Genomic DNA, 10,440 nt, shown 5'->3' on the forward strand with positions numbered 1-10,440 from the left:
CAAAACAAAAAATAAAGGCCCTGTGACTTAAAACATAACTATTTAAAACTTGTCTCCTGTAGTGTCACCTTTCAACATATTCTCCTAAAGACAGGACAGAAAAGAATCCAAAATGTATGGCACAGTCCAGATAATGCAGTAGTATTCAAAATGTGGACTGGGTTTGACTTTCCATCAATCTGCACACATACAATTTGTACATAGATTTCCATATAAAAGTGGGGGGGAGTTCTATTTTTTTGTTTTGTTTTGTTTTGTTTTGTTAATCCTCACTCGAGGATATTTTTTTCCATTGATTTTAGGGAAAGTGGAAGGGAAGGAGGGAGGGAGAGAGAGAGAAAAAGAGGCATCAATTGGTTGCCTCCAACATGCGCTCAACTGCAAATGTGCAACCACCCAAGTATGTGCCCTTGACTAGCGGGCCTCACAGAGCAGCAACACCAGCCAAGGCATAAAAGTGTTTTTTAGGATGTACCATGCTCATCATTTTAAGAACTCTTAAGTACCAATCATCAGTATTTCTATATCTGCACATCTGTATTGAAACAGAGCAAATACCTGAACAAGAATACATTAGTTATGTCAAAAATACCTGGGCCAGTGGTCGGCAAACTCATTAGTCAACAGAGCCAAATATCAACAGTACGATTGAAATTTCTTTTGAGAGCCCAATTTTTTAAACTTAAATTATATAGGTAGGTACATTGTTATTAACTTAATTAGGGTACTCCTATCCTGGGCAATTATTACAAAACATATTTTAATTTTAATTACCTAACTGATGGCCTCATTTCTCCACTCAGAGTTGAGAGCCATAACCTCAGTTGACAACTGGTTGTATGTTGTCTGTCTCTACCACAGGAATTTTCTGTTTAGGTGTGTCTGAAGGAATGAAGTCCCCACCTAAAATATTTACTAGCAAACTGACTCTCCTTCTTGGTAAATGTTTAATCTCTTAAGTGCAAGGTTCACATTGTCCAAGACTTGCAGAGAATGAACACAGGTTACTACACAAGCTGTTTACACACAATTGCAGCTGGACTTTCCAATGGTCTCCAAGATTACATAGAATGAGCAAGCTTTGCCTCTTATCAGTGACTCATACTAGTATTCTTATTGGGTACCAGTTCAGCTTGACTAACAATATCTGTTTTTTTAAAAATCCAGACATCTTTTAAAGCTTAAAGTGATTTCAAGTTATAGGCACTAAATACAGGAACAAAACACAGTAACTTGCATACCTCACCTTTGGTGTAGACATAAATCCTGAAGTAATATACTAAGATTTACAGCTTTTTATTATCCTATAGTCTCATGTGTTAAATTAACATAGCAAAACAATCTGTCTCCTATGCTAATTCACAGTAATATCTTTGAGCGTCTATTTGTTTAAATGAACCAGGGTAAACTGTTTCCAAAGGAACAGTATCTTATTTTGTGTGATGATAGCCTTTTATTTCTTACTAGTAAGGTTTTCAGGCACTGACTCACTTTGGCAATTGATGTCCATGTAGGTACATGTACCAGGACTGAGGCAGTGAGTACTGTCTTTCTGCATTTACATACATATAACTATGCAACTATAGTTAAAGTACAGCACATTTTGTATCTAGTCTGTCCATATTATTTGAGGAGGACTGAATCTTTACTCCTTTATAATCCCTCCCGTTCCCTCCACCACAAATTTCCAAGCCCCGAGTGTCCAGCTGCTCGACTCCTAACCTACTCCTAACTTAGTGTCTTTACTCAGTTCAAAACACTAAAGCAGTACAAAAAGTGGGCCGTCAGAGCAGCCGTGGGAAGTGAAGTTGGATGGACTCAATAGGCTGCTTCCCACCAGGCCAGCTCTGCGGTGGGCAGATAAAAGGCTGCCATCAAAAGCTCACCTGCAGCTCATTCATCCTTAGAAAACGGAGAAGCCATGACCTCTGGCTGCTCTTGAATGGGAAGGGAGATGCTAAAAGGAGAGTGTGTGATGCTGCCCTGCTTGGGACTTTAATTCTGGAAACAACTAACCTGCTCTCTGAGCCACAGGAATTCCCCACTGCGTCCCAGACCACTATTCCCATTTTGCTTCCTCCCATGCCAACACCGTCTCACTGATACCAAAACAAACAAACCAAAAAGCCAGCAAGCACAGGCCAAAGAGGTGGGAGCAGGAGGGAGCAGCTGAGGAGCGGGGCCAATTTACAGGCCAGACACAGCCCTACCAGTCTAAAAAAATGTCCTGCAACAGCTTCACTAATTAGGTAAATTATACTGATATAGAAGCAGCACCTTCTTCTATTTACTTTGTTCAAAATCTGTTTCCCACCCTATTCCACTGTAAGCACGTGGAAAGCAGACATCTTACTCACCTTCCTAATGCCCTCCCATCCGTTCCCACCGCCATAACTTACAGAAAGTCTGCAAACGTCTGGATTTTATGTGTTATTTTGCTACTGACATTGCTCAATTATAAAAAATGAGCATTTCTGGTAAGTCACCAGATTTAGTGGTTACGTCCTTGGTTAGGTCTCAAGACTACTCCGGCGGGGAGGGCTGTGGCTAACACAAAAAGCTAAGAGTCACAGCTGTCCCTACTTCATTCCTCTCTTATTAAATCAGAGAAATAAAGAAGCTGGAACCCGGGCTTCAGCTATTTTAAAGACAACTGACGCTCTGTCCTTCCCCATGTAGAACTGAGCGTGACAAAGCGGGTAAGGACGGTTCTTGCACTCCACCCACACCAGCCTTACCAATTAGTCCCAACGATACATTCCTGGATGCCTGTCCTTGGTACATAAGCCCCCATATGTTAGGGATGATTACCGGAAGTCTACTATTTCTTTATTCTATACATCGTTACTTTTAACTGTTCAGACTGTGCTTGGGGCTCAGGATAAAAAGCGTTAGATGGAGAGGCTATGAGAACATATTTATATTTTTACACTAGTTGTTTCAGAAATAATTTAAGTTTATAAATATTTTTATTCTAAGTTAGGTTTTCCTAATAAAACATTGGTGTTTAAGTCAGATTCTCTGCAATAGGAGCTAAAACAGTCTCCTGATATGAAAGTAGCAAACAATATTACACCTACTCCTATATAGTATTCACTTTGGTCTAACTCCACAAAGCCCTCTGAGCATTAGAATTAAATGTAATATTCATTGCGTATAATAAGCCTTTACCTACTGATCAATTCACACCTTTCAAATCTAACCTGCAAGAGCCACAACATCCCGTTAGCCAAAGTGGAAAGAGACACACAGATCAATGTTGAGATATCACATCTACCACAACCCGAGGAAATCACTTGACATCGGCCAGGAAGGTCACATGGCAGTCACTAGTGTGCCTTCAAGAAGGTGTTTTAAGTAAGAAGCACAATGGAAATTAAAAGAAATGTTTACTATACTGCTAATAACAAGAAAAAGACCAACTAGAGTCAGCGTGAATGTACTCAAGAGACTTCATAAATTCAGGTATATGAATCCGATGGAATATTTTAAAGCTATGAAATTATTAAAAATTATATCTATAAAAACTCAGAAGTAATTACTATAATCCTCTTTAAAAAGAAAAAACAAATATATAATTTCTAAATTATATATATAATGCTATTAAAAAGCATACACATAAGTGAAAAAAATAAATTTTATAAGGAAAGTTGTCATTTATTAAACAATTTAACAGAGGGGCTACTATGAGTCAGGCCCTAGGTCAGGTGCTAAAGCTAAAATGTTTTTTTGTTCTTTCTCTAAAAAAAAAAAATTAAAAAAGAGATCTGAACTCTCCACCTTCTTGGGATTTATAGGTATCATTTCTAAGTCAAAATAATTGTAGTTATGTAAATATAGGGGTATTGTTTTTTTTCTACAAACCAATGCTAATATAGTAATATTTTAGTAATATAATAGGTTTTTTTCTGGTGAAGTGTATGCTACAACGCCTGCATTGGGGGATATACATTTATGACAAGTGTCAAGAAGTGGCGCATGAAATGACAACTATTGTTCCACATCTCGGTGGAGTATGATCACTGATGTCCTTTGCCTCTCGGTCCTCTCCCTTCTTCCTAGAGGCTCCTGAGTACACCTCAGCCAAGTGCGGGCATGGCTCAGCCACCTGTCCTTAGAGACCTGAGAGCAGAAGAAGCCATCAGATTCCCAAGAGCCCAGCCACCTCCACACCCCCTCGGGGTAACTAGCACTCAGCTAAAAAAGTGAGTGCCTGGCACAGCTCCTCTGAAAGACGGCCAACGTGACCGTGACCGTCCCACGTGCAGGGAGGACTTGTCGACGGACTCTGCACTCTGCCCAGTGACTTCTCCGGGAGAAACGCTCATGAATGTAAGCAGCTAAAGTCACACAATGAATCAGACACTCAATCAGCTGATCTTCTCCGGAAAGCCTTTCTTTTGTGGAGATAACACTGCCCCGTCCTTGGATAGCTAGGTTGGGACTGGCTACTTAGGTTTAAAAAATAATAAAAACATTTTATTTTAAAATGCATGGAACTGGGAAAACTACAGAAGAAATGGCAGAGGAAAGAGAGGAATGTGACTGCGGAAAGGCATGTCAGGGATCATAAATCTCTGCTGCTCAACGTGTGGTCCGGGCACCGGCAGCGTCACTTCCCAGTCTGATGGAAATGCAGACCCACACACCCAACCTGAGACCTTCTGAAGCAGAATCTGCATTTAATAAGATCTCCCAGTGTTTTATACACACATAAAAGCTTGGAAGTCGCTGTTCCGGATACTTGTAATATTCTATTTTTATACCTGGAAGATGAGTACACTTAGTATTATTCTCTAAAGCGTACACACATTTTATCCAGTCTTCTGACGATGTGGCCATCTCTCCAATCTACAAATGGACCCCATGTCTACAAACTGACAAGTAGGGATTGTTAAAATGTGGGAGAAAGAATGCTGCATAAATCTGATCTCCAAACAGTAAACTCAGATACAGAAAAAAATTCGGAGATCATATAACCGAACCTATTCACTTTGTGAGAAGTGACACCATGTGATTCAGGAAGGGGCATGCCTTCCCCAGGGTCGGAGTGCTAAATTACTGTGGCAAAACTGGATTAGGGCTCAAGTCTCCTAATCCCCAGTAATGCTCTGTGTCCTGTAATAATACTGGTGTAATACATTATGACTGATTCTTTCCCCTATATAAACAAATACTCATGCTAAAAGAGAAATCCGTATTAAGTTAAAAAAAATCTTTAAACCAGTACCCTGTATATTTAATAAGAGACACCCAATATGTATTAGTTTGAATGAACAATTGACTTTGAGGCAGAGACGAGCATTGTTGTCCACATCTTCTCCAAGGGCAGAGCTGAATTATAGAATGATTAAGTAATTTCCTTATGGAAGAAAGCAGAGCTCAGTTTTAAAATAATGTATAATACTTTTGGGGAGTAAGTTTCTCCTTGACCCTGTTCGCTGCACCCATTGTTGGTGTACTCACTCCTTGAATCCTGCTCCACTACGCCAACTGTTGGGCCTCAGTTCCCCTGCCAGGAACTGGACCTCCTTGGACACTAGGTATTGGACGGAGAAGACATAAGAAGTCGTAGGCGTATAAGAGAGTCTTTATTGCAGTCCAGGTAGCCATTGATACTAAGGAGCCATTAGACAAAGCAGTCCAGTAAAGCAAGGACTGCTAATACAGCAGCCCTCCTAGGACAACAGCCTCACATAACAGCAGCCCCTCGCCGGCTGGTCAGTAACACACTTTATACGAACTTAGACAAAAGAAGCTTCTTGCCAAACAGTGACATCAATCTGGGTTATAGAAGGGGATGCTTGCTCAGTGTATCCAGTGAAACTGCTGCGTCCTTGCACCTGCCTATGGCAACTTGGCCTTTAACATCCTGGTTAGGATTCCCACGCTCAGACTGGCCTTGAATATCTGGTGTACACTAACTCATTAGGGTTCACCAAAATTGCCCTTTACCTTTATCAGAGTCAGAATATTTTACATGTTTAATATCTGAGTGTGTGAATCTGTTTGATTTCAATTAAATCAGAATCATAAGTAGGACTTTTAAAATTATTATTTAGGAAATTGAAGGGGGGGGGCGTTGGAGGGGAGTAGATAAGGGAAGAGATTAACCAAAGAACACATATTCATATATGCATAATCAATGGATATAGACAATAGTGTGGTGAAGGCTTAGGGTGGGGCAGGGGCTAGGAGGAAGGGACACAGTGGGGGGAAGGGGAGAACTGGGGGACTTCTATAATACTGTCAACAATAAAATGAAACAAAAATTTAGAAAAGTTATTACTTAGGATATTGAAGAACAGTAGTACTCACCAATACTAATTTCATCATCTGTTTCAGCATCACCAATACATTCAAATTGGAAGTCTTGCAGTGACTGGGAAAATTTCTGTACTGCCATAGACAGATCTGTAATTAAAAGTTTAAAAGTTGTAAGTTGAAGGTACCATGGAATACTCATTTCCACACATAACTTTGATGTTAATATTATATTAACCAGAGCCTTTTAAAATACCAGCTTGACAAATGCAAGCAGAATTTAAAGAGACTACTAAAGAAATATTTTAGGAACTGGATCTGCTCTGCTCAAAGGAGATCGGCCCCTTTAAGAAAGTTTTGGTGTCAGGCATGTATTATCTGGAGGCCAACTTCCCAAAGGCTTTATCAAAGAATTACCACTCATTCCCTATAGATGGGGCATTTATTTATTAAATAAATAAATACATAAATAAATAATCCTATTGAGGTTGCTGATGAGGGGGGGGGGAAAGGCAGCCGACCTTTGATTAGAAAGGGGCACTGATGTTATTCTACACAGGCTGTGAAGCAGGTAGGAAATATATTTTTACCAATAAATTACTGGTTTTGATCTTCTTCTAAGGTGAAAGGTCACCTGAAAGGTTGTTTACAAATCATCTTGTGATTTACAGGAGACCTCCAACTAAACATACTCTTTAATCTGACTTCCAGCTGAGCAGAGTCCAGAGTGTGACTATATCCAGAAGAGGAATTATTCTCTATTCCTGAAGAGAATAAAGAAAAGTCCAGAATAATGAGAAGTAAATCCCTCGGAGGAAAAGCCTGGGATGGAACCTAACAGACTGAATAGGAACGCAGCCTCTGGAGCCAGGCTGCCTGGGTTGAAATCCAAGTCCCACCACTGACATGACCTTGGACAAGTTATGTAACGCCCATGGGCCTGTTTCTCATCTGTAAAAAGTGAATGGCAACGGTACAGCCACCTCACAGAGTTGTTTTAAGGATTAAGTTAATATTTGCAAAAGGTTTAGAACAGAGCCTGGCACTTAAGCACTGTTTAAGTTTGTTAAATAAAATTTAAAATAAATCAATCTGACAGCGCGGCATCACAGAAGCCTTAAAGGTCCCACCTCTGAAGTTTGCACCAGTAGGAAAACATTTTTCAGAAATCCACTCTACACTTCATTGAATGGTTCAAGTCCGATACCTGAACCCTCACATTTAATTCATCACTATGGCCTGACAAAGACTCTCTCTTTGCCAATCTTCAGTCAGGCTCCTCTGCGCCCTCTTCCTGACTAGGCCTCTACTTGGCTCCCCTTCCTCGCTGGGCCTACTTAGCTCTGTTTTAACAAGAATCTTGCCAAGTCAATTTAGAGAGAACCCGCAGCCTGGATATCTGATATCTGATCAAATTCTTCATCTCCCACCTTCGATGAATAAGTTCTTGGCCTGCCTTCACCAAGAATCCTCCTGACCTTGATAACTCCTCTTAGTAATTTTCCACCCACAACCACGCGCCCACCCCCTCACCCTGCTCAAGTTGAACCTGTTGTCTCTCCCCTATTATGACACTTGGTATCTATAACAGTCCTGAATAAAGTCTTTCTTACCCTTTTAACAAGTGTCAGAATTTCTTTTTTCTTTAAGAGAACAATTATGGCCCCACGGCTACCAAGGCCCCATGACTTACTATGGTAACCCACCAATCATGAAACTCCGAGCCTAAGTGCCTATCAAAGGAAGCACTCACACACAAATAGGGCTCCAAATATGAAGGTCACTTTCGGCGTCACTGTGATCTAAGAACTCACCAACACCCTCACACCACGAACAATTCTGAAGACCGAGGCCTCGAGTCTCAGAGAAGCTTTTAAAAAACAACAAATATAAACACACACACAAGAGACTGGGTTTTTTGTTTCCGTTTTTTAAACCTTGTTTGAGAAAATAAATCATGCTCTGGGAAGAGGGTGCCACTTGTAGATTAACACCTCTTTCCACAAGAGGGGTCAAATTTTGGGACCAGCTCACATTCTCCTTGAGAGGTACTTTCTATTTAAGAGATTAGAAAAGTCTATTAACCTGAGAATGGCTCTGCTTCCGACTTTCAGGAAGAAAGATGAAGAGAGAGCCTCCGAAGTGAATTATCAGTCAAGGTGAAAAACAAAGGCTTCATCAGAACTAGACTTCACCAATTAGCTGTGAAGCCTTGAACAATCACTCATCCTTCCTGAGACCCACTTTTCTTATCTATACAACAGAGAATTAATACTTAGCCCACGGGGTTGTTATAAAGACTAAATGAGGATGTGCCTGATACTCATGAGGCAACTCAACAAATGGCTTCCGTTATTATCATGCAAATCCAGCCCATAAAAGTGGAAATGTTAACTGGCCTTCCAGAGAGAAGGGCACTGTGCAAGCACATGCATTTATCTGACAGTGCACACCTCTGGCTAAGGGTAGAGAAGTCACAACACCTGTATCAGATGTTATGAGAAGACAAAGAAAGAAAGCAGACTTGTAGGATAACTTTAAGCCAAGCTGTATGTGGGTACTCTCCCAAGACTTGGGAAAAGCATCTATAATAATAAAAGCGTAATATTCTAATTAGATCAGACAGCCGGACAACCTTCCAGGCGATCTTCTGGACGAAGCTGGGGCTGCAAGGGCGGAGAGCCTTTCACAAATTTCGTGCACCGGGCCTCTAGTTCCATATAACAGTATAAAGGCCTTATGCTAAACTGGATTTGAAGTCACAGATAGAATTCCTACACAGCAGACTTGAGAAAGAGGTGGGAGTTACATGAGTAGATCAGTATGCTTAGGAATCCCATAGCAGATATTCTTCTCTCTCTCCTCCTCCTCCCCACAGGCTCCTCTGAATTTCCCTTTAAGCTTTGTCCTAGGGAAGTCTTAACTAACAAACCCCAATGACTGCCCATTTCATCCTAGACCAGAGGCGGGCAACCTTTTTGTGAGTGCGTGCCAAAACCAGCAAAATCTCTGACTCAAAATTCTTCTGCGTGCCAACACTAATTTTTTGAGAACATGTTACGCCTACTTGATATTTCTTAAGGTGTACATATGTGAAGAACTTGAAGAAATAATAAAATTCATTCCAGCGACAAAAACACAGTATATGATGATGAAAAATACATTTATTTTTTAATTGAATTTATCTAAAAAATAAAAAAATCGATATTAAGAAAAAAAATGTAAATGGAAGATTATAAGAGAGGGTTTCATGTGCCAGCAAAAGTTACTGGCGTGCCATGTTTGGCACGCGTGCCAGGGGTTGCCCACCCCTGTCCTAGACTGTTCTTTGTTTCTCGTGGCCTTGTTCCTTGACTAAGAAAAGCAAGCTGCTTTGTCCTTTCACAGAGATCTCCTAACATCTGAGGATGCAGTAGTAATTCCCATCCCCAAACAAGAACACAGTAGCCCCTTTGTGAGCGATCCTTGTCAATACAGCCAAGTGAGTGAGAGGATGAGCTCTAGTGGCAGATTACCCAGGTTAGCTTCCTGCTTCTACCAATCAGTGCACGACTGTGGGCAAGTGTCATAACCTCTCTGTACTTCAATGTCCTCATCCGTTCAGGGGAACAGAACCCATCTCTCCGGGTTATTATGAGAGGGAAATAAATGAATTGATAGATGAAGCATTTAGAATAGTTACACAGAGTTAAGCACTTAAAACATTTTGGTTATTTCCATGTCGAACATATCAGAAAAAAAAAGGGCAAGGTAAAATTTCAGAAATAAAGATGGCAGCTATTAGACCTTAGATAAATGGCTTCAAGGGGTTCAGTGCTCAAGAAAATAGTCTAGTGATAGCAGTTTCTAATTCTTTCTTGGTGCCCTGCAATCATGTTGTAACAGAGACAATCTGATTAGTCAATATTTCTATGTAAGAGGTGAGTGTCTATTTTCAAGAATGCATGAATGATCCCTTCACAGTCCTTTCAAAAGCATAATGAGAAAGGATTCCATAAGAAAATATGGTTCTCAACTAGTTCAAATGATAATTCCAAAAACAAAAGGAAAGTTCAAAATACAATTTATTTTCAACTTCAAAGTATTTTCTTTCTTGATTTACCTTTAATTTTTCTCATTTTCTAAAGAAAAAAAAAACAGCAAAACAAATTTGATGAGATGAAAAATATTATCAAG

General features: G+C 40.2%; 1 protein-coding gene across 1 annotated transcript in view; it reads right to left on the bottom strand.

Annotated features, from left to right (window-relative positions):
* ARHGAP42 (Rho GTPase activating protein 42) overlaps window positions 1–6,466 on the bottom strand; it is a 208,959-nt gene extending 202,493 nt beyond the window's left edge. The window contains exon 1 of the mRNA XM_006775261.2: window positions 6,319–6,466. Coding sequence (XP_006775324.1) covers window positions 6,319–6,466 — 148 coding nt within the window. The remainder of the gene's footprint in view (window positions 1–6,318) is intronic.
* Between the last annotated feature and the right edge of the window lie 3,974 nt (window positions 6,467–10,440).

Source organism: Myotis davidii, unplaced genomic scaffold, assembly GCF_000327345.1.
Source record: "Myotis davidii unplaced genomic scaffold, ASM32734v1 scaffold8, whole genome shotgun sequence".
In the NCBI taxonomy this organism is placed as follows: Eukaryota; Metazoa; Chordata; class Mammalia; order Chiroptera; family Vespertilionidae; genus Myotis; species Myotis davidii.